The following is a 26,024-nucleotide window of genomic DNA, read 5'->3' on the forward strand; positions in this document are numbered from 1 at the left end:
ATGCTTGTTCAGGGTCTATGGTTGAAAGAATAAGAGGCAGAGGACCAGCACGGCAGCCAAGCAACTGGTATTGCTTAAAGGGAGATAAATATGGCAGCCTCAATATTATTCTCACCTCGGGTTCCCTTTAAAAGTGCAACGCAAAGACAGAGGGCCCAAGTTTTGGTGACCCTTTTCCCAGAAAATTCACATAATTGTGCAGGTTTTCTCAAGAAAATACACGTAATGTGAGCAGATTTTAACAAAAAACACGTCCAATGACCCCAATATGCACAATCGTTATCAGATATGGCTCCAATATGCACAATCGGTAGAAGATATGACCCCAATATGCACAATCGGTAGCAGATATGGCCCCAATATGCACAATCGGTAGCAGATATGGCCCCAATATGCACAATCGGTAGCAGATATGGTCCCAATATGCACAATCGGTAGCAGATATGGTCCCAATATGCACAATCGGTAGCAGATATGACCCCAATATGCACAATCGGTAGCAGATATGACCCCAATATGCACAATCGGTAGCAGATATGGCCCCAATATGCACAATCGGTAGCAGATATGGTCCCAATATGCACAATCGGTAGCAGATATGGTCCCAATATGCACAATCGGTAGCAGATATGGTCCCAATATGCACAATCGGTAGCAGATATGGTCCCAATATGCACAATCGGTAGCAGATATGGTCCCAATATGCACAATCGGTAGCAGATATGGTCCCAATATGCACAATCGGTGGCAGATATGGTCCCAATATGCACAATCGGTGGCAGATATGGTCCCAATATGCACAATCGGTGGCAGATATGGTCCCAATATGCACAATCGGTGGCAGATATGGTCCCAATATGCACAATCGGTGGCAGATATGGTCCCAATATGCACAATCGGTGGCAGATATGGTCCCAATATGCACAATCGGTGGCAGATATGGTCCCAAAATGCACAATCGGTGGCAGATATGGTCCCAATATGCACAATCGGTGGCAGATATGGTCCCAATATGCACAATCGTTATCAGATATGGCCCCAATATGCACAATCGGTAGCAGATATGACCCCAATATGCACAATCGGTAGCAGATATGACCCCAATATGCACAATCGGTAGCAGATATGACTCCAATATGCACAATCCGTAGCAGATATGACCCCAATATGCACAATCGGTAGCAGAAATGACCCCAATATGCACAATCGGTAGCAGAAATGACCCCAATATGCACAATCGGTAGCAGAAATGACCCCAATATGCACAATCGGTAGCAGAAATGACCCCAATATGCACAATCGGTAGCAGAAATGACCCCAATATGCACAATCCGTAGCAGATATGACCCCAATATGCACAATCCGTAGCAGATATGACCCCAATATGCACAATCCGTAGCAGATATGACCCCAATATGCACAATCAGCATCACCTGAAAAAGAAAAGAAAAACCCATTTACTCACCTACAGCCAGAAGACCTTCTTTCCCGACCTCCTGTCCCGAGTCCCGACCTCCTTGTGGCGCGCAGCGCCCGCGCGCCCACGATCCTCTTCCTTCCCGACGTCACGACGAGACTTCCTGCCTGCATGCAGAGAGCAGGGCTACGGGAAAATGGCCGCCCGAAGCCATGCACTGCAGACTCGAAGTCTGCAGAACAGGGCTCCGGGCGGCCATCTTACCGTAGCCCTGCCTGCTGCTCCGTGCTGCCGCTGTGTGAACTGACTTGGCGTCTTTTAGACGCCTGAAGTCAGTTCACTCCAGGGGGTGCTTTGGGGGTGCTTGGACAATTCTAGGGGGTGCTCGAGCACCCCCTTGCACCCCCCTGGCGCCGCCCCTGGGTGTGGCCATGTGCCGAAATGTGGGTCTGGTCATGGGTGGAGCCACATTTACATGAACTTAGCAGTGGTCTAAGTAGGGCTGTCCAGCAAAAGTCCCCTTCAATGTAAAATAATAATGCAGCATATCACATAAATAGGCAGTGTTACAATATAACTAGGCAGTTACCTGGCTTCTGTGCTGGCTGGTCTGGCTTTCAGCTGGGCGGGCTGGCTTGCCGCCATGGTTATCTGGCAGTTCCCCCATAGCATTCCATGATCTTCTAGTGGACCCCTTCTCACGCTCCCACGGGCCTCCCATTGAGGCACCACAACTCCCAGCCAGAGCCGGGACAAGGTCCTCCAGCACCCAAGGCTGAGACACCAAAGTGCGCCCCTCCATCCCTGTCCCCCCAGCCATCACACACTGATTGCTATTAGACTAAGAGGCGCCACAGGGCCAACAACCTCCCCAACACCTTAATATCTAGTTATCTGGCTTGCAGTCACTGCCATGTATCCCCTTTTCTCATTTCTTTCTGCTTCAAACACAATTAGGAATGACAGCTGAATGAATTCTGCACCCCCTCCTACACTGCGCCCTGAGGCTGGAGCCTCTCCAGCCTATGCCTCGGCCCGGCCCTGCTCCCAGCTTGCTCCCATAAAAGAACCCCCCAAAAAAAAGAAGCTTCCTGCATGCCTCCATAAAGGAAACACAGCACCCAGTATGTCCATATAGAAGCACCACAGCACCCAGCATACCCCCCATTGCTGTGTGCTGTGGTGCCATGCTGGGTGCTATGGTGCCTTTATGGGGCACGCTGGGTGCTGTAATGCCATACTGGGTGCTGTGTAGTGCCGTACTGAGTGCTGTGGTAGCTCTACTCAGCTTGGAGGAATCCGGGGCACCAAAGAATAGATCTGGGGCACGTGCCACTGATCTATGGGGCTAGCAACGCCCCTGTAAACTATCAAACGTTCGATAAAGTGTTCAATAAAGCTTAGTGAATTGAGGCAGTGTCAAATTAAGAAAAGTTGATGGAGGCATTGCAATCAGGGGTGTACTGGGGAGGGGAGGGGCTGTGACTGCAGGGGGGCCAGAGATATGGGAGGGCCCCAACTACTAACCTTCACTCTCTGATACTCCAGATCAGGTGGTTTTTGGCTACACATGTTATGGGTGTGAAGATCCTGATGGCCACATGACCCTTGTAAGATGGACTTCCAGGCTGTGAGGGTCACCAAGAGGAGGCAAGGGAAAGGGTGTGAGCATTAAGGGGGCGCCATCAAAGTATTGCTGGAGGGCCCCATGATTTATAATTACGCCCCTGATTACAATTAATGCAATACATAGTTTTCTTGCAAGATTTCATAGCTTTAAAGAGAATCTGTATTGTTAAAATCACACAAAAGTAAACATACCAGTGCGTTAGGGGACATCTTCTATTACCCTCTGTCACAATTTCGCCACATTAAAAGTGGTTAAAAACAGTTTTTAAAAGTTTGTTTATAAACAAACAAAATGGCCACCAAAACAGGAAGTAGGTTGACGTACAGTATGTCCACACATAGAAAATACATCCATACAGAAGCAGGCTGTATACAGCCTTCCCTTTGAATCTCAAGAGATCATTTGTGTGTTTCTTTCCCCCTGCAGTTCTCATGCACTGAAGTTTCAGGCTGCTCGTTTCTTCCTGCAAACAGCTTTGCCCTTGTCTGTAATTCCTCACTATGTGAAAGCCCAGCCAGCTCAGAGGAGATTTATCCAGCTTGTAAAAGATAAGAGAGAAGCTGCTCTAATCTAAATAACACACAGGCAGTGTGCAGAGAGGGGCCTGGAAGGGGGAGTTCATAGCAGAACCACAACACTGAAGAACTTGGCAGCCTTCCAGACACAGGCTGACAAGTCTGACAAGAGAGAGATAAGTTGATTTATTACAGAGACTGTGATAGCAGAAAGTGCTGCAGTAAGCCAGAACACATTAGAATAGCTTTTGGAACTTGTAGGATGATAAAAAACAGGATGCAATTTTTGTTACGGAGTCTCTTTAAGTCTTTTCTTCAGGCATGATACAAAACTGGATCAGAACCGTACAAAACTGAATGTCACATGCACAAGCTTATATATGATTAGAGGGGTACCTACAGCAACCTGTCACTGATGTAATTCAGAGTAATATAAAAAATGACTACATCTAGCACCTGCATCTAAAGTGTACCTGAGGTGGCTTGAATTGCTGCATGTATATTTACCTGGGGCTTCCTCTAGCCCCATGAGGTACGTGGAGTCCCTCGTTGTCTTCTCTAGCTGCTCCCTTCTTTTAGAAACCTTCCCAGTAGACTGGCCAGTCCTCGCTAGTTGTGAGCTTTGGCGTATGCGGGCCCGGCCATGTGCGCCACTGCTCCTGTACCTAGGAGCGTACTGCGCAGTACCACTGTGCAGGCGCAGAACGTGACAGAGGACTGAGCTGCGCATGCAGAGAAAAGTGTGGCCAGTCTACCGGGAAGTATCCTAAGAAAACGGAGCTGCTAGGGAGGACGGCGAAGGACCTCAGACACCTCATGGGACTGGAGGAAGCCCCAGGTAAGTGTAAGTGCAGTGATTCAAGCCATCTCAGGTTCACTTTAAAAATGAAGATAAACATAGCAGCATGCAGTACTTTTTTTAAATCGGAATCAAAAATCGGATCGTATAAAAAATTGCAATCGCATGTAGTATGCAAGAGGCCTGAGGCTTTGTACCCATGGAAAGATTGGATTGGGGGAACTCCCCCGATGAATGATTGTTTCCTTATCCTTCTTCCATTCTCATGAATGATGGGACGTGAACGACGGAATGCAAACGATCGTTAAAACAATTAATTACATTTTTACTAAAGTCCATTGATTTTAGTAAAATTGTAAAGGATAGCTCATGATGCGATCCTTCAGGACGGTTGTTCAAATTCGACAATTGTTGTGGTTCCTCGGCCGTATTTAACTGGTTTCGGGTGACATCCCACAACGGTCGTTAAACAAGGTTGTGGGATGTCACCCGAAACCAGGGCTCTGGAGTTGTAGTCGAGTAGTGGGAGAAATTTAGGGTACCTGGAGTTGGTGGTTTCAGAAACCGAGGAGTCGGAAGTCAGATGATCTTTGTACCAACTCCACAGCCCTGGTAAGTAAAAGACTAAGGAGTCAGAGTTGAGGAGTCGGAGCAATTTTGAGTACCTGGAGTTGGAGGAGTCGGTGGTTATATACACTGAGGAGTTAGAGTCAGAGTCAGATGATTTTTGTACTGACTCCACAGCCCTGCCGTAAACGAATGTTCATCAGGCAAGATCTTATAAAAAATCTTGCCATGGGTGTGGACCTTCAGTGTCCAAGCATCCTTCAGGTGTGACCATTGTGTGCACACTTCTGGAATTAATGACTGCATCCTGGCATACTGTCTGGCAGACTCTTTCTCCATATACACTGGAAGTGTTGGTTACACAGGGAATGATAGCTAGCCAAAAGGGACTTTTACTTATAATTCACTATGAATACTTGCTTATTATTTAAACCTTTCTCTAAGGCTGAAAGATTCTTTAAGCTTCGGAAGCTTGCAGAACTATGTACAGCTAGTCATGAAAAGTTTTACCTACATCAGCTTTTTCTGCTTTGACAAATAGAATGTCTTCGGATCTTCTCCATCGCTCACATCAGATCACACCTCCAAGTGAAACTGAACAACAGAATAAATAAATAAATACAATGTGCATTTTCCCTTTGGCAGTTCTGTCTATTTTCTTTCACACACACATATGTAGGTGTAAGCATACCATGTGAAGCGTGGTGGAATTTCTTAAGAGAAATACTAGCAGAAAACATATTCTCAACTTGTTCTGAGGACACCCCCATGCTTTCATCTTTTCATTGTTTAGCTCAAATGTCCATCCACTCAGATGCACAAGTAGCGTAACACCTGTTATGCTAGCAACATGGTATGCGTTACCTTTGTAACATAATTCGTGCAACTTGTGCAATGTGTGCCACATCAATGGCATTAATACCAGTGAAACTTATGTGCACTATGTGCACATTATGATTTTACCAGACTTTAATTACTGCTGAATGATGGGCAAGGAGCAAAACAGCATACTCGTGATATTCGTGATCTCATCATGCTGCTATAGCAACACAACCTGATACATCTTCCTCCTCATCTGCTGGCACTACCTCAGTCTCTGCTGCTGCTTCTTCCACCATAACCTACCCATCAGCTTATCAAAAGTCTGTTTTAGCACCTCACAGTACAGCTCAAAGGAAGTTATTCTATGCATCAGCTGGTGTGCCTAGAATTTTTTTTTTACACAGGCCATGAAATTATGAGGTAGTTACAGAGACGAAAAAAAGATAGGTGGCTGACCCCGCTATCAGCTGACAAACCCGAATGTGAGTGACAATGGAAGCAATTTCAACAAAGTCATCTTACTCACGTACCTTATTTTGTGAAGCATTTTGTGAAAAGGTATCCTGGCTTTTACTACATGCATGTGGGGTCAGCAGTCATTTTCATAGATATCCAACTTCTATAGCTATCTTGTGCAAAATACATCAGCGGAAACACTTACCACACCACTGGCTCAGATGTATTGTACTGGGCTCTGTCCTGTATATGGTACCGCATCTGTGTGAATAAAGACTCACTGCCACAGTCCACCTGCTAGAGTGCACCAGAAGTGGGCAAACTGCTTGGCTTATTTTTTCATAGAACCAGTGGCTAATGGTGGTCCAGGTTTGTGAAAAGCAGATACCCTTTGAACAGGCCATACAACTTTTCAGTGTGGACTTTGTCTAGCAAAGTTTGTCATCCCTTTTGTCTTCATGCTTGACGATACCCTGTATGACTGTCCTTGACTGGAGAGAAGGGGGCAAGAAGGCACTTAGCTTTGGAGACATGAGACTTGAGTGGTTCCTGATGTTTAACCTGCACTCCAGGAAAGGAGGTGACAGAGGAAGAGTAATAATTCCTTTTTGTATAGCGCCTTTCTCCTGTCGGACTCAAAGCGCTTGCGAGGCAGCCACTAGAGCGCACTCAGTAGGCAGTGGCAGTGTTAGGGAGACTTGCCCAATTAACTCCTTACTGAATAGGTGCTAGTAGGATGTTGTGTAGCTTTTTTGAATTCTAAGAAGGGAGAGCAGCCAGGGGGCACACAGTGGTGCATTCCAACTACCTCTATGATCTAGGGATGGGAGTACCCTGAGGAGGAGGAGGAAGATCTGAAGAGCATGGATAGTGTGCAGACCTATTCTGACTGCCATATCTTGCACTCCCTATGATTATACCCTCATACAAAACAAATAAAGTTGAGGTAACTACTCACTTGCCACTGTACTTGATCCTAATTACTCAGAATGTTACATGTACAAAAACACTATTTAAAATCAAATACAATTGGTGCAACACACATCAGAAAAATGGTCTTCCCCAGCCCATTTAAGATATAAGAAATGACCAGTATCTCCTGCCTCACTCCCATGTCTACCTGTTCTCTTCAAGGACATTTAAAAATGGATGTGTTTGATCCAAAAATGGAATAGGACCCTGGTCCTGTGAGTGCTTATTTTAAAGAGACGATGAAAAGTTATCACCTAGGAGAAAACTTAGGAGAACAAGTGAATTGGATAAGGGCTAGTGTCTGGTTAAATGGATCAGCCGCTTGAAGCTTTGACTGACAATACCAACATCTGTCTTTCGGGTGGGGCTAATAGTCATATTAGCTGAATTTACTCATCACTAATAATGAGAAATCAAGATGGTAGTATCTATAACTCTGCCAGTTTAGGTCCACTTTAAATGGAGGTGAATGACAAGTGCAGGGTTTTTGTGGCCATTAGAGATAGTATGATCTCACGGGATGTTAGTTCTCTTCCTGCAGACCTTGCTACCATGCAGTAATGCTTTTTCATTCTGGTGGAGAGATAATTGCTTGTATAGTAGCATGACCTCGTATCATTACAGATGACTCAATTCATATAGGCATCCTGTCCATCAGGAGAGGTCAGGAGGCAATGGAACATGTTGCTCATATCTCCCTTTACATTGGCAGACATAGGAAACTACCTCATTGTGTTACCTTCATGTTGAGGCCATCAGTCATGTCAGATGTTTTGTATGATTGGAGACCTTTTTGTTCCAGATGCTAATCATAAGGTACAGAATTCATCATTTCATTAAATAATAGGATGATAAAATTACCCTGCAAGTCCAGGCCCGGCTGAGACAACAGGAAAAGCCAGATGGAATATTCTGGATGGTGCTTAATGCTGTACACAGAAACTACAGTATAATCTGGATTGCCAGCCATCTACGCTTCCTTTGTATTTAAAAATGTGTCCATAGGAGTTAAAATTGTGAAAAAGGATTTTTTTTACTATTTAGAAAATAGTAAAGGCTCTGGGTCCTATAGAGCCTTCATGCCCCTCTCCTCGTCCCAATCATTCCTATGCTGGCTCCCCTCTCCTCGTCCCATCGTTCCTGCGCTGGCTCCCCTCTCCTCGTCCCATCGTTCCTGCGCTGGCTCCCCTCTCCTCGTCCCATCGTTCCTGCGCTGGCTCCCCTCTCCTCGTCCCATCGTTTCTGCGCTGGCTCCCCTCTCCTCATCCCATCGTTCCGTCGCTGGCTCCCCTCTCCTCGTCCCATTGTTCCTGCGCTGGCTCCCCTCTCCTCGTCCCATCGTTCCTACGCTGGCTCCCCTCTTCTCGTCCCATCGTTCCTGCGCTGGCTCCCCTCTCCTCGTCCCATCATTCCAGCGCTGGCTCCCCTCTCCTTGTCCCATCGTTCCTGCGCTGGCTCTCCTCTCCTCGTCCCATCGTTCCTACGCTGGCTCTCCTCTCCTCGTCCCATCGTTCCTGCGCTGGCTCCCCTCGCCTCGTCCCATCGTTCCTGTGCTGGCTCCCCTCTCCTCGTCCCATCGTTCCTACGCTGGCTCCCCTCTCCTCGTCGCATCGTTCCTGCACTGCCTCCCCCGTTAGCAGTCTCTGACCCATCACCCGTCTTCAGGAACACTCAGGCTCCTGAAGACTTCTGAAACCTCCCGCAGTGGGAGATTTGAATGGGAGAGCCTGAGGAGGGTGGGAGGAGATCAAAAGGATGAGGAGAGAAATGGGAAGGCTCTAGGACCCATGCCTTCCCTCTTCTTAGGTAAGTATCTGTTTTTTTGTTTGGTTCTAGATTCAGATTCACTTTAAAGGGTACCTGAAGTAACATGCAACACTGGGCCGGGTGCAATAAACTGTGTATTGCAATAAACTGTGCAATTTGCCATGCGCAGGGAGGGAGCGGCAATTTTACCATTAATACCACTGGTGGAGCACCGCCCATTAACCTATTAGGGTCACATGCATCACCTCAGTAGGGCGTGCATTGCTGTAGTATTGCGCAGTGTAATGATCACTGTACATTACCACGGTAACACCAGTGATTAATGGGTGGTGCTCCACTGGCAGCAGTAACTATAAAATTGTTGTCTGCTCCCCATGCACAGCAACTTTATGCAGTTTATGGCATCTGACCCATCATGAGATAAACACGTGTATGTAAAGTCCCAATCCAAGTTAGAACCGTTCCTCTCTTTTTTAATCACAGTAAGGGTTTAGTAGTAGCAGCAGAATATTGTACCATGTTAGCCATCAGTAAAAGCAAGACGTTTTGAATCATGGTATAATCCGGATTCAAAACTTCTTGCTTACAAGGGTTTAGAATCCAGAGCTACAAATCACAGTATCTCTGCAGTTGACCTGCAGTATAACTCTCACTGATAACTAATTAGCGCTCATAAACCTCCTGTTGGCTTTTGAGTAACGGATAAAAAAAGTTCAATAGTTCAAGATTTGTCTGCATGGGACCTGAAAAAACATTGAAAAAACTGTCATTATTCATTTGAGACATTGAAAACTTTACAATTACATTTTTAACTTTTAGTTTCAAAATAAGACTGTGGGATTTCAATAGAGACTTGTTCATCTCATTCAGGATTAGCTCTATGGATACAATTGTTTATCTCACCAGTTTATTTTCCCTTGATTGCTTTTTTTCTCCATCCCCTGGATTTTCATAAATTTAGTGTGTTGGGTGGTGATGCGATCACTGACCTGCATTATAGTTTGAACTTTCATTTTTAAAAAGTCAAGGCTGGCTACGAAATGAAATGGAAATAATGTTTTAAACAATAGGAATATAAAGCTTGGCTGTATGTTCAAAGTATTGTTTTAAAGAGACACTGAAGCGAAAAAAAAATGATTTAATTAACTGGCTGTGTACTATGAATAATTACTAGAAGATTAGCAGCAAAGAAAATATTCTCATATTTTTATTTTCAGGTATATAGTGTTTTTTTCTAACATTGTATCATTCTATAATATGTGCAGATTACACTCAGCATTCAAAATGATTCTTTCAGAGCAGTCTGTGAACTAATGACCTCTCCTCTAGCAGAGAAAAAGAAAATTGTTCACTAACAGTTGAGATAATAAAAGTCAGAAGACAGCCCTCTCCACCACTTTGAAAGTCGTAGAGCTTAATGGCTTTTTTGCATAGAGATAACAACTGGAGTTTCTTAACTCTTCCTGTACTGGAAACAATTAGACTGATGTATCTGATCTTAATGTTTTATTTCTTAGCTGTACTACACATACAAATCATAATATCATAATTTTTTTTAGCTTCAGTGTCTCTTTAACAAGAGTGAAATTTCTTATTGAGTTTTGAAAACTACAAGAATATAATATGTCACTGGCTCATCATTTGCATGTTAGAGTGAAAAAATTACCATATAGAATTGTGTTTATCTAACATCATAAAGATGTTCATTGTGGCTTAGGTTCCATAAACGTTCATATAAACACTATGCTAGAATGAATTTGCTTATGTGTACACATGACATCTGCTGTTCCCTGTACAGCTGGCTCACAGGTACTATATGCAAACAAAGTAGTTGTACATCCTTCTGCCTCCCTCTCTAATACAAATACTGCCTCTGTGCTCCAGGTATCGGCTGATGAAGGCTGCTTCTCCACCCAGCTCTTTGTAAACTCAACACAGGACCCTTAGTAGAAGCCCACCATGTCGCGTTCAGACTCGGAGGACTCGGACACCCCCAATAATGGCTTCACTCTTGAAGTCCATGACAAAGACTCACTGGCGGCCTTCAATAAAGGAGACAAAGATGGAAAAAAAGACAAGAAACCACCTATGGAATCATCACTACAGAAAGAAAGTGACAATTTTCCAGCTAACATTGGAATTAATCTGGATTTTTTGCCAAACATGAAGGGAAGCGGAGTCAAGTAAGTTTTTACTTTATTTATAAGATATCTAAACACATATGGTAGGAAACCAGATTTCAATGTTCATCATTCCAGTAATCAGATATAATCCAAGTCCTTTCTGCCTATTTTAGTGCCCTAGACGGGACACCCACTGTCACCACACTCTTCTCCCTGTATAATGACACGTATGTTTCCATAGAAAACACACAATCAGCTTAACATGCTTCATCTTAAACTTCTGCACGTAAAATTACTGTTTTTATCAGCGTTGTGGGAGACTAAAGGTGGCCATACATCGTACTGCACAGGGCACCACAAAGGGGGCACATTTTACATTAGGGGGGACAGCACTGGGGGATCCTTTGCCTTTGTCACTCATCTCAATATCACAAGCTGTTACTGTCACGCACCCGATTGAGCATGTCAGCCCTACATCTTGCAGCATCAATACTCCAACCAATTTTGGCCTGAAATTGGTCACATCATCAATCAGGCATGGTCGTGGCACCACCGATTTTATTGGGCGCTCAACAGTGGCATAGCTAAGGAGCTGTGGGCCCCGATGCAAGTTTTACAATGGGGCCCCCCAAGCACTCTATACATAATTGTTATGGCGCACCAAAACCTGCCAATGGCAACTACAGTGTCAGAGGTGCAAGAAGGGGATGGGAAACAGTTTGTTAATGATTACCACTATTCAAAGTATCTATAGAAGTGATTATTATGAGCACAGGACCAATAGAGACCTAATACTGTAGTTGAGGGAGGGCCCTTCGGGGCCCCTCTGGCCCAAGGGCCCTAATGCGGCCGCTACCTCTGCACCCCCTATTGCTACACCCCCTGGCGCTCAACAACTGTGTGGTCGAGGGAAAGTTGATTAACTAGTGGCTCACATTGGATACCAATGGGCTTATAGTGTTTTCTAAGATTAATGGTGTGTTAATAGCCTCGGTTAGGGATAGTGATAGGCTAACAGTGCCAGCCACAGATAGTGTTTCGGCCAGCGTTGCTAAAAAGTATTTCTGCACAACCTGGCAATGTTTTATGCACAGTGAAACAAACAGGTTTTTGAACATGCATTTATTCCCTTCATTAACCCATTAGCAGCTTCAACAGAGTTGTCTTGTACAAGATAGGTGTACTGCTTTTGACCTCAGTCAGCAGAACTCGTTGTGCTGTAAATTCTTGGAATGCTTTGATCTCTCTCTCCTAGCAGAAAATATAGAAACTGAAAGCAGAAGTCAGCTGTTATTGTCTCTTGCTGCCCCCTAGTGAAAAGTGGCCATAAATACACATTACAGCAGTACTAGAAGCAAGGAAATTAAACAAATAAATAAAAAGTGGTAAAATCAATGGCCCGGAGCACTTGCAAGCCTCTAAATAAATTGGCTGATAAAGGGTTAAGAACCTGAATTGCTTCAGCTTATAACTTAGTTTCTAGAGTGAGCAGAGTTTGCTTGCATGCTGGCTGGCTGGTGTAAGTAGAGTGGGGACCAATTCTAAGGTGAGAACCTCATTGTGTTGAATTGGTGAAAGTAAAAAATACACTGCAGTTTGTTTTGGAAACAAAGACCCTCCATTTTGACAGCCTAGTTGCTTATATTACTGCCAGTGCTTGTTGGGACTGTGTCTTCAGATTGTTTGTATGCATAGCACCTGCCCACTATGGTCTAAAGGTACACACAGCCATGCCAGCTCAGGGACATTCGGCTGACAGACTCGTGATACAAAACTGGTGACATTTTGTGTGTTTTTCAGAGTAGCGCAGCACCAAGCAATATCTTAAAAGGACAGAAGTCAACTCAGAGTTCCCTGTAAACAGGAATTGCTGCCATGTGCTTTCATGTGGACATGGAGAACCTTGTTGATTTATAATCAGGGGGGTATCTACAAATCATGATTGATGGGGCCCAAAATGTTTACACCCCCCCCCCCCTTCCCCTTAAACCCCCTGGCGGTATGAAAAATTCCGCCAGGGGGCAACGCAGCAGTTTTTTTTATTTATTTATTTTTTTAAATCATGTTGCGAGCCCAGGGCTCGCTACATGATAGCCACTGCTCAGCGGCATCCCCCCCCAAAGAACGGGATTTCCTGGAGGGCTTCCCCCGTCGCCATGGCGACGGGGCGGAATGACATCACCGACGTCAGCGACGCCGGGACGTCATTGGGAGTCCCGATCCACCCCTCGGCGCTGCCTGGCACTGATTGGCCAGGCAGCGCACGGGGTCTGGGGGGGGGGCGCGCGCCGCAACAGATAGCGGCGATCGGGCGCGGGCTGGCGGCGATCAGTGTGCTGGCGCAGCTAGCAAAGTGCTAGCTGCGTCCAGCAAAAAAAAAAAATTATGTAAATCAGGCCAACAGGGCATGAGCGGCACCCTCCGGCGGCTTACCTCGTGTCCAGCACGGGGTTACCGCTAAGGAGGTTAAAGGATACCAGAGCCGAAATTAATATGAGAAATGGGGAAGCAGACATATATGGTGAGCTGTCAGGGGCAAACCCAGGATTTTCAAGGGGGGATTCTTGAATGCAATTCCCCGGCCGACTGACAGGATCTGACAATTATTTCCTACATGTCTGTCCAATCTGCTCCTGATCGTCAATAGGATCGATCAGGAGCAGTTTGGATACAGATAGTAATGAGGACAGCCGGCATTGGTAATGAAGGGGAAATAAAGTATTCACACAGCAAGGCACAGGGCTGTGCTCATACCTGACTCTGTTAAGTTCCCCAGAGCTGCTCCATGCTCTGTACACATGCTGCTGCTACATCTAAAGTCAACTGTAACAGGGCAAGAAAGGGGGCAGTGCTGTGAGCTGCAGGATAGCTGCAGATATTCTGTGGTCTCAACTTGTGCCTGTCCGCAGACACTGCACTGACCCTGCTCCGAGGGGGGATTCTGGGCAGCTGTAATCCCCCCTGCCTTTGCCTATGGCTGTCCTGATACTCACCGCTCCTCCTGTTCTCCATTCTGCCCCTCCGCTGCCTCTAAATGCCCTCCGGCACCTTCTACTGGGTCCAAAAATTCACACGTCACCCACCTTCTGGGCCTAAGACAGACCCTCGTGCCGGTGCACTTCTCCTGCAGGTACACCACTCCTGCTCCACTAGCGTAGAAATTCAAAAACGGAGACTGCACACAAAGGGCTTTAGCAACAAGCTGTATTAGTGAGCATGTAGAGGCACATACACAACATGTTTCGGGCGGAGCCCTTCCTCAGGGTCGCCTGATTTGAGCATCACTGTGGCTGCGCTGGATCAGCTGTGTCCTACAGTGCACGACCGTGGCCGAGAGCGCTCTGAGCATGTGCATGACATCATCGTGACGTCATGCACAGAGAGCTCCGGGCCGCATGCTGTAGAATGCGTGCAGCCGCAGTGATGCCTGACACAGGCGACCAGAAGAGGGTGCCGGCGGGTATTTAGAGGCAGTGGAGGGGCAGAATGGAGAACGAGAGGAACGGTGAGCATCAGAACAGCTCACCATACATGCCTGCTCCCCCTGTTTCTCATATTGATTTCGGCTCTTGTATCCTTTAATTCTTGTGCAGTGGCTGGAAAGTGTACTGGTTAAGGGCTCTGCCTCTGACACAGGCAACCAGGGTTTGAATCTCGGCTCTTTCTGTTCAGTAAGCCAGCACCTATTCAGTAGGAGACCCTGGACAAGACTCCCAAACACTGCTACTGCCTATAGAGCGCATCCTAGTGGCGACAGCACTGGTGCTTTGAGTCAGCCAGGAGAAAAGTGTGATATAAATGCTCTGTGTCTTATTTTGTGACTCCTGCAGCTTGGGGGCCAATCTGTAAAGAGTCATGTAACAAGTGAACCCCATCCATAACAAATGTGGCCACAACAACACTTGATCTGGGGGATAGTCTCCTGTATCAGAGGGTAAGCAGTTTCCCCCCATAGTCCTACCCCCTGTATCTGTGAGTAATAAGCAGAGGAAAACAGAAAACACACAAAAGAAATTCAGTGTTTGAAATTTCTTACCTGCAAAAAGATGAATACCATTCAGTGCTGTGATCCAAATGGATGTAGAGAGTTGACCCAAGTCAACAGTGTTAGAAAGTGATTTAGTGGTTGCCAGGGGTAACCACTAGAGATGGCCCAAACGGTTCGCTGGCGAACGGTTCCCGGCAAATTTCGGTGAAGTTCGGTTCGCCCCCATAGTGCATCATTAGGGTCAACTTTGACCCTCTACATCACAGTCAGCAGGCACATCGTAGCTAATCAGGCTACACTCACTCCTGGAGCCCCACCCCTCCCTTATAAAAGGCAGGCAGCGTCAGGCATTGGACTCACTCATGTGCCTGCAGTAATTAGAGAAGGGAGAGCTGCTGTGCAGAGACCTATAGGGAAAGCTTAGTTAGGCTCATATAGGCTTCTTAGCTTGCTCCTTGCTGATTCTTATTGCTAAAAAAGCACCCCTCAGCAGCTCTTTTGAGAGCTAATCTTGTGATCTTGTGTTGCATAGACAACCTTGGTAAGTCCTACTGTGTGTGCCACTGCCAGGCCCAGCACATTCAGTGACTACCTGTGTGTGTGACAGGTGCACATTGTAATGCCCACCACTGCATATACCTACCTGTTGTTCACTTCAGTGCACCCACCTACCTACGTGATCGCACGCAGTGTCACTGTGCCTGTCCAGTACCTGTCTGTGTGTGACAGGTGCACATTATAATACCCATCACTGCATATACCTACCTGTTGTCAGGGCCGGATTTGTACATTTTACCGCCCAAGGCCAAATACAGTATACCATCTGTATGGTTGTTGTCTCTGTGTGCCCCAATGAGAAATCTACTTACTTTCTATCATTGGATGTCACAGACAATAGCTATTTCAGTAATATGCGTATAGATTATAAGTTATGTTTTCCTTAACAACTTTTATGTTATGTTTGCCATCTCATTAATGATGGACCCATTGTGTCTCCATGTGAGTTAGGCTGATGTGTACCTGCAGGATAGCGCTTACAGGACTTGCAGGGATGACACAAGTACAGGACAGAGAGTTCAAAGGTTAAAGCTTTCCTTGTAGATAGGGATGGCTGCATAAAACAGCTTTACTGCCCCTCACTGAGCCGCCCCTAAATTTCTGGTGCCCTAGGCCATGGCCTATGTGGCCTTGCCAGAAATCCGGCCCTGCCTGTTGTTCACAGCAGAGGCGGGACAAGATCCTCCAGCACCCAAGGCTGAGACACCAAAGTGCGCCCCTCCATCCCTGCCACCCCAGCCGTCACACACTGATTACGATTACACTAAGAGGTGCCACAGGGCCCACAACCTCCCCAACACCTTAATATCTAGTTATCTGGCTTGCAGTCACTGCTATGTATCCCCTTTTCTTATTTCTTTCTGCTTCAAACACAATTAGGAATGACAGCTGAATGAATTGTGCGCCCCCTCCTACACTGCGCCCTGAGGCTGGAGCCTCTCCAGCCTATGCCTCGGCCCGGCCCTGGTTCACAGTGCACACACCTACCTACATGAGCGCACACAGTGTCACTGTGCCTGTCCAGTACCTGTCTGTGTGTGACAGGTGCACATTATAATACCCATCACTGCATATACCTACCTGTTGTTCACAGTGCACCCACCTATCTACATGAGTGCACGCAGTGGGATATACCACTCCGTGCATACCTGTTAACTGCACCTGTGTGACTGCACATTGTATTAGTCAAGTCAGTGCATACCTTTCACTTCATCCCCCCAATATGAACAAAACAAAGGGGAGAGGCAGGCCACCAGGCAGGTCTGTTCGAGGTCGCGCTGTCATGATTTTGTGCGGCCCTCAACCAAGGTACAGTGTTCAGAAGAAGGAACGTGCCATCAACCCCCAATATTGTCAGGACGTAGTTGACTATTTAACACAGAACACCTCATCTTTCTGAGCTTCCGCACAGAAGCGTGACATATCTTCCTCCTCCTGCTATGATTCTGGCACCCCACTTAACACTCAGTCGGCCGCCACCACCAAAGTGCCATCACCCCAGGGCTCAGCGGTGTGGAAATATTTTTGCGTGTCTGCCTCAGATGAGAGCAATGCCATCTGTATTCTCTGCCACCGAAAATTGAGCCATGGAAAGACCAAGACCTGCGTAGGGACAACTACCTTACGAAGGCACATGATTACAAAGCACAAACTGCAACGGGATGACCACCTGAGGAAAAGCAGCACACAAAAGCAAAGCCCCACACCGCAGTGGAAGATCCCAGGCCGCGTTTTTTTCTCAAAAAAGGCGATACCTAAACTGTACCGGGATGTTGAAAGGCAAGTGGTGACATCTCTGGCACACAGCGTTGGGTCAAGGGTCCATCTGACCATGGATGCCTGGTCTGCAGTGGCGGCTCCAGGAATTTTTTTTAGGGGGTGCTAAGCAGGTGCTGGACCAATTTCTGGGGGAGCTGATGACCTGCGGCGCGCGAAGCGCGGCGGAAAAAAATGGGCGTGGTCATGACCGGATGAGGGCGGGGCTAACTGTAATTTAAAGTGAACCCAGGGTGAGAGTGATATGGTGGCTGCCATATTTATTTCCTTTTAAACAATTCTAGTTGCCTGGCAGCCCTGCTGATCTATTTGGCTGTAGTAGTGAACTGAATTACACCAGAAACAAGCATGCAGCTAATCTTGTCAGTTCTGACAATATTGTCAGAAACCCCTGACCTGCTGCATGCTTGTTCAGGGTCTATGGTTGAAAGAATTAGAGGCAGAGGACCAACACGGCAGCCAGGCAGCTGGTATTACTTAAAAGGAGATAAATATGGCAGCCTCAATATTATTCTCACCTCGGGTTCCCTTTAAAAGTGCAACGCAAAGACAGAGGGCCCAAGTATTGGTGCCCCTTTCCCCAGAAAATTCACATAATTGTGCATGTTTTCTCAAGAAAATAGACGTAATGTGCGCAGATTTGAATAAAAAACATGTTCAATAACCCCAATATGCACAACCGGTAGCAGATATGGCCCCAATATGCACAATCGGTAGCAGATATGGCCCCAATATGCACAATCGGTAGCAGATATGACCCCAATATGCACAATCGGTAGCAGATATGACCCCAATATGCACAATCGGTAGCAGATATGACCCCAATATGCACAATCTGTAGCAGATATGACCCCAATATGCACAATCGGCAGCAGATATGACCCCAATATGCACAATCGGTAGCAGATATGACCCCAATATGCACAATCGGCAGCAGATATGACCCCAATATGCACAATCGGCAGCAGATATGACCCCAATATGCACAATCGGTAGCAGAAATGACCCCAATATGCACAATCGGTAGCAGAAATGACCCCAATATGCACAATCCATAGCAGAAATGACCCCAATATGCACAATCGGTAGCAGATATGACCCCAATATGCACAATCGGTAGCAGATATGACCCCAATATGCACAATCGGTAGCAGAAATGACCCCAATAGGCACAATCCGTAGCAGATATGACCCCAATATGCACAATCCGTAGCAGATATAACCCCAATATGCACAATCCGTAGCAGATATGACCCCAATATGCACAATCCGTAGCAGATATGACCCCAATATGCACAATCCGTAGCAGATATGACCCCAATATGCACAATCCGTAGCAGATATGACCCCAATATGCACAATCCAGAGCAGATATGACCCCAATATGCACAATCCGTAGCAGATATGACCCCAATATGCACAATCCGTAGCAGATATGACCCCAATATGCACAATCCGTAGCAGAAATGACCCCAATATGCACAATCAGCACCACCTGAAAAAGAAAAGAAAAACCCATTTACTCACCTACAGCCAGAAGACCTTCTTTCCCGACCACTGGCACGACCTCCTTGTGGCGCGAAGCGCCCGCGCGCCCACGATCCTCTTCCTTCCCGACGTCACGACGAGACTTCCTGCTTGCATGCTGAGAGAACTGCAGAACAGGGCTTCGGGCGGCCATCTTACCGTAGCCCTGCCTGCTGCTCCGTGCTGCCGCTGTGTGAACTGACTTGGCGTCTTTTAGACGCCTGAAGTCAGTTCACTCCAGGGGGTGCTTTGGGGGTGCTTGGACAATTCTAGGGGGTGCTCGAGCACCCCCAAGCACCCCCCTGGCGCCGCCCCTGCTGGTCTGCAAAACACGCTTAGGCCTGCCCGAAGACTAAGTCAGTCCCCACACACAGCCTCTCTGCCTGCAAGCCGTGTTACTGCCTGCCCCAAGACTAAGTCGCTCCCCACACAGCATCTCTGCCCGCAGACCGGTTAACTGACTTCTCCTCCACCACCAACAGGGTCCAGGACTCCAGGTGGATTCCTGAATTTTTAAGGCCGCTGCTAGCAGCGGCCGCTATAATAATTTTTCTGGTGCGTGTACTTGCCTGCCTAATTTCTCTGGCTGCACTGCAGCTGCAACAACAAAACAAAAGGCATGTACATGTGTGTCAATTCCCCTTCGTGATCATTGCTGGATAGTTACTGTTGTTCTATCATTGAGCTACCACAGCCCGGTGACCATATGGGCTTGAAAAACGCCACGGCCTGCACTCTCGCCATGGTGCGCACCAGTCCAGCACGGCCGTCACTACACAAACATCTGTTTGCGGTGCGTTACACAGTGAGTTTGGTGTGTCAGTGTGAAGCAGTACTCTAATTACACTCCCTGATTGATGTATACACATGCAAGATGTTTTAAAGCACTTTAGGCCTGCAATTTGACATTCAGTGTGATTTCTGCCCTTAAAACACTGCTTTGCGTCAAATCCAGATTTTTCCCCGGAACTTTTGGCGTCTATCCCACTCATCCATGCAAAAACTCAGATTTTAGACCCCTTGAAACATCTTTTCCATCACTTTTGTGGCCAGCATAAATGTTTCTAGGTTTCCAAGTTCGCCTCCCCATTGAAGTCTATTGCGGTTTGCGAAAGTTTGCGCGAGCCGAACTTTTGCGGAAGTTCGCGTTCCCGGTTCACAAACCGAAAATCGGAGGTTCGGGACATCTCTAGTAACCACCTTAGGCACCAGCAGCCAGAATGACTGCAGTTTGCAACTTGACATTCTCACAGCATTGGCAGATATCTCGAAGTGACCCACAGACGTCTCAAGCAGTTAAACAACTTTGTAACAGGGATACAGAGGTGCCAGAAGAATAAAAATGTCTAAAAAGTTTAAAATTTGTGGAGGCAGTGGTGGACTTACCTCCTCCAAACAGACACAAGATATGCCAACAAAGGCAGAACAAATGTATTTACATACTCCAGGGGAAAATGCAACGCGTTTCGCAGGTATGACCTCGCTTCATCAGGCAATAGGTAGGAGTAGGTACAGTGCAGGTCTGTAGCTGGGCCAATAAATACATTTGTTCTGCTAAACTTTGTTGGCATATCTTGTGTCTGTTTGGAGGAGGTAAGTCCACCACTGCCTCCTTATGTTTTACACTTTTTAGACATTTTTATTCTTCTGGTTCCTCTGTATCCCTGTTACATTGTTCTAAGTCCCCCTTTGGTGGAGGGGTGTCATCCCCTTTTTTTCCTAATCTACGGAGAGCGACTTCTTAATCCTGAGTGGGGTCAGGTCTAATCACCACACCTGCTGTTACAGTGGTTGCCTTTGAGGTAACCCTCCTTTGTGAGTGTATTTGTATTTACGCTATCAACTTCATCCCATATTAACAGTACATACTACACTATATTTGGCTCTTGGTGTCCCTATCTTTATTCCCTTTGCAAGTTAAATAACTTTATTTGGCTTCAATCAGGAATATGGGTGCATAAATCATCAGCCATCTTCATTATATATCAAAGCAAGAATATAAATATCAGCTTGGCATTGCTTTGCAATCATAAGTTAGTCCTATTACCTGACTTAGGTTTGGCCTTTACTAAAAAGTCTCTAGGCTACATGAATCAAGTGAAAATGAAGGAAACTATGAGTCTCTGTTATATATACAGTAGACAAACCGAGTTTACCAAAGGTTACATCTTAACGTCACACTGTGGGTTTGCTGTGAGTGTGTGGTACCTGCCCATCACATCCAGAGCTTGCTATTGGCGCCCATGAGCATGTGAATGACAGGACTTACTGCGCAACTATCCTGGGCATTCCAACTAATCTCAGCAGCCTAGGACAAGCTGGATGGACCGCATGCAGATCAGCAGCACAATGATGGCTTATCATGATGTATTTATATAGTACTGACACCTTCCATTCTCAGAGGAGCACACAATCTACTCCCGACCTCAGCCATAGTCTATTGTTCCCATCATAGTCTCAGGACAGTTTTTTGGGTAAACCCATTCATATATCAGTATGTTTTTTTGAAACATGGGAGGGCCTAGAGAAAAAGGCAGAAACACAGAGAAAACAAACAAACACCAAGTAGATAGTACCCTGTGCCAGATTTGAACCAGGGACCCAAGCGCTATGAAGCAAAAGTGCTAGCTACTGTACCACCATGCCACCCAAGTGATGTAAACTAATATTTGTCTTGAGGGTCTTTAAATAGTGGGAGAACACAGTTGACTTTGTAAAGAGCTGCAGAAGATGTCAGTGCTATATCGATACATAATAATAGCTTAGAAAACCTTTTCCTTGTGCAATTGTTATCCTCTAATAGGCCTGCACCACCAGTGCCCCTTGCATCTAGGCATGAATACAAACAATACTATTTGTAATTGCCTCTCTGCTTGCTGCCTGAGCTGCCACAACCTGGTCAGATGCTGCTTCTCAGGTCGCTGCTTCAAGTGTTTGAGGGTGAAGATGTATTTGTTAGAGTGAAACATGATTTGGAATGTAATTTTCTGCTCTGCAAAATAGAAGTTCTCTATCAATATATATTTCTTTTTTCTCTGACATTTCAACGAAATCCGCAGTAGAAAAGCACTTCTCTGTTTTTCCCAGTGACTGCACACATTTTTCATCTACCTTTTGTCTGAACACTCGTGGTGATTTAACATTCTTCCATGCTCTACAAGCTGAAACCAAGGAAACAGCAGCAGCCAGCAAACAATGTTCATGTTACAGGCCCAACTCTGACTTCACATGACCCCTGAGAAACTCTGGATCCACCAGTTACTCCATTGGATTCCTGCATTTATAACTTTGCTATGCAGCAATAATGAATCAATGTGGAATTCAAATTATGTAACTAAACGTCTAATAGAAAGTAGATCAGCATGTAGCAGAGCACACAGTATAGTATCGGTATTTAAAATGTTTTTAAATCTCACTAATTTCTTGAACAGAGTAACCAAGCAGCTTGGGGTGACCCAAACCACTAGGACCCAAACCCCAAGCTGCTTGGTTACTCTGTTGTACTGGTTCAAGCCCTATCCCATACAGCCATATCAATCCCTGCCATGTACTGATGAGGAGCAAAAGTCCGAAACAGGCTGTCTACATGTGGGGTTGATGTGGCTCTGTAATATTTAAAGCGATAGGCTTGCTATACACCAGCGGTTCTGGATGCTAGCCTGGCTTACAGGGGCGAAAATAGATAATTTGCATATTCAGTAGTGGTAACCACAAATGTTCACTTATAGCTGAATTATTGCAAGTTTCCTTGAGTTTTAAGAAGGCAAATTTCACCTAATTTCTTGAAATGATAAATACATGTATTTTAAACCATGTCTATTTTATTGGAAGTGCAGCAATGAATGACATCTATCTGCTTTACTGAGTTGTTACCTAACAATTGAGGGTGCTGCTCTGCCACTTACTGTTTTGCAGAAAATATATATAGGTAGTCCCCGACTTACGAACGCACGACTTACGAACAACCCGCCGATACGAACGGCATGGATTCAGTGTTTCCATGGGAACAAGCCCAAAACATTTTTTCAAATTAGACTTGTAGTTTTTGATAAAATCGATTTTAAAAAATTCTAACAAAAATGGCTTTTAAACTTGTAGAAGCAGGCACAGAGGACAGAGGTAACACAGAGGGGGACACTGGAGGCACAAGGGGGCACAGAGGAGGTACAGGGGAAGAGATGGCACAATGTTCCAACTTAAGAACAGATTCAAGTTAAGAACGAACCTATAGTTACTATTTCGTTCATTAACCGGGGACTACCTGTACACATAAGTATAACTTTAAAACCTAAAATTTTAATATTGTTAATGAAATGTTGGCATGTTCGATGTGTTTGGATTCCAAATTCTTACAATCAGAACCTGAATCTTTACACATACGCACCGGGGGATGTTAACTCACCCTTGTGGCTGTCTCTAGTTGCTGCACTCTACGTCGTGTTCCAGCTCTCTGACACTTGCTTCTTGAAGGAGGAAGTATCTGAGAGCTGGAATGTGATGTGGGCGGCAAAAAGAGTCTGTTAAGACTTGTGTAAAGATTTAGGTGCACATGTGTAAAGATTCAGGTTCTGATCTGAATAATTCGGAACGAAGTTCTAAATTAAACGCGTCAAACACGTCAACATTACTGCTGAGACCTTTAGCGATGGTTAATGAGTTGCCAATAATACCAGCTCGCATCCAAATTTAGTGTAACTTCTACATAGCCGAACTTGGGCCAATCAAAATGTACATTACATGCAAATGTACATCTGCATGCAGTTTGGAATTACTAGATCTCATTAACCATCTCTACTTACTATGTGCTTTAAGGTTATTTCTTTGTTTGACAGTATTTCGGTTTTGAGCCTTGTGGGATAAAGAATATTCTTTTAGGTTTAAATCACATGTGGGGATTGGCAATTATGGCAGCAGTGCATCCACTGTGTGTTTCATCACCCTGATGCTGATGGTGCTATGGAGGGATGGGGGAAGAGGAGGGAATATAGAGGAGGTGTGGGGCACAACTTTGTATTCTATGGCACCCATGGCCTAGCTGCAGACTGAACGCAGCAAGGGGTGGAGCTGCACTCATGCCATACCCAATGTTTTTATGCATTCCACTTTATTCCAGTTGCAACAGAAATAAATGCCAGTTGATGCAAGTGATAAACAGGAATGATCAGTGCCTGTTCCTGCCGCTCAGAGAGCACTGTACATTATGACATGAACTTGCATCTAAAATGCATGTTGTTTTATTGAAAGGAAAACTGAAATTGATCCCAAAGATGTCTATACGAGAGACAGAATCTTCAACGCTGTCAGCAATCACGACACCGAGGACCTGGCTGGACTACAAAGCTATTTGGTCAAAACTATGAAACTACTCACTAACACAGAATTTAAAGGTAAGAGGGTCTATATAGGGTCTTAGGCACATGACTGCAATGCCATTTGTCTATAGTTTAGTTACGTACATATCTAGAGCTCAGCATGGCTCAGCCAAGCCATTTATTACCAGTCTTTCCAGTCCATTAACGTATTCATGAACAGCAGTTCAGACACTCACTGTGGCTTTCCTCCCCAAAGTTGCATGGAAGTTGCAAGTTCACTCCTTCCTTCCGTTCCTTAAACCTAGAATGTGATAGGGCCATGAGACAGATATGGCTGCATGTCTCATGAAACTGCCTTTGCCACTGAGCTTGCCCAGAGATTGCACCCGAGAGAATGGCAGGACTATGTGCATGGTGCCGAAATGCCAGGATTAAAGCTTGGAACACACTTTCAATTATGATTGGCCAATCACTGACCAATTTTAAAATACCCATATAGTATAAGGATCACCAGATATTGAATAGAATGGGCAGATGGTAGAGGTAAGCTTTTAAGCAAAATTAAAGGTGTGTACCAGGCTTTAGATTCTAGTTTTTTGTTAGAAGCTCTCCTGCAAAAGTTATGCTCAATTATGTTGACACTGTTTCCGGTTGGACGAGGATATGTGTGTGTGTGTGTGTGTGTGTGTGTATGGTAGACTCCAGGACCATAGATCCAGCAATCACCTGGATAAACAAATGTCAGAGTGCCATAAGTGCTAGGTTAATAAAACTACTAGATACCAACCGAAGGACTGACATTTTCTAACAATCTATTTAAAATATTGGACGGTACACACACAACACGGAAGCACACAACACACACAAAACACACATGGGCACACACACACAACATATACACACACACACAACACACACAAAACACACATGGACATACACACACAAGATACAAACACACAACACACACGGACACACACACAAGACACACGAACGCACACACACAACACACACGCACAGAATACACACTCAAGGGCACATGCACACAACACACACGGACACACACAACACATACACACAACATAACACACACAAACACACACACAGCATACACACACAAACACACACACGGACACACACAACACACGGACACACACAAACACACACACGGACACACACACAACACACACAAGCACTCATATCTGCAATTTCATGCTTAAAGTCAAGACTATGCTATGCTAAGATTAAATTACAACATTTTCTTAGCCTAACTAACTAGTTATGTTTTCCTAAGTGATGATATAATATAATAACTAGTGAGACAGAACTCTCGCTCTTGAAATAAGTGCTGTTATTAAATTGCTCAGCTCATTAGGTAATTCAGTTTTCACTCCTGATTGATTTTTAACACTTCTTCCAGGCTTTTATCTGTTGTGAGCGCTTCACTTCTTGTAAAGACACTTTGTCTGAGCGTAGGCCTGGCACAGTATAGACAAGTCACATGAGGCCGACTCATCTCATGATCTGCAACTCGTGCTGCACTCAATAGAGTATTCTACTGCACTGTGCGCCTGTACCAGTTCAATGCCTAAGCCGAAACTTTGGCACATTCTCTGTGAGTGCTTACTGGAATTTTTATGGTTAATTTAAAGCATCACTAAACTGTTTAAAATTCAGAATCCTGAGATATTCCTCACAAAACACAACCAGCATTTTATGCGACTAGCATTTGTGACACTAAAAGGGTGTGAAGGCAGAGAGGGGCTAAAATAAAATATGGCAAAATGAAAAGTCTTGG

General features: G+C 45.5%; 1 protein-coding gene across 2 annotated transcripts in view; it reads left to right on the plus strand.

The window, feature by feature from the left end:
• Positions 1-26,024, plus strand: part of TRPV2 (transient receptor potential cation channel subfamily V member 2) — a 137,433-nt gene that overhangs the window by 30,595 nt on the left and 80,814 nt on the right. For both annotated transcript variants that reach the window (XM_068270364.1, XM_068270363.1), the window contains exons 2-3: positions 10,830-11,128; positions 24,162-24,304. In XM_068270364.1, the coding sequence (XP_068126465.1) occupies positions 10,905-11,128; positions 24,162-24,304 (367 nt within the window). In that variant the 5' untranslated portion in view covers positions 10,830-10,904. The remainder of the gene's footprint in view (positions 1-10,829; positions 11,129-24,161; positions 24,305-26,024) is intronic.

This window comes from Hyperolius riggenbachi, chromosome 2 (assembly GCF_040937935.1).
Source record: "Hyperolius riggenbachi isolate aHypRig1 chromosome 2, aHypRig1.pri, whole genome shotgun sequence".
NCBI lineage: Eukaryota > Metazoa > Chordata > Amphibia > Anura > Hyperoliidae > Hyperolius > Hyperolius riggenbachi.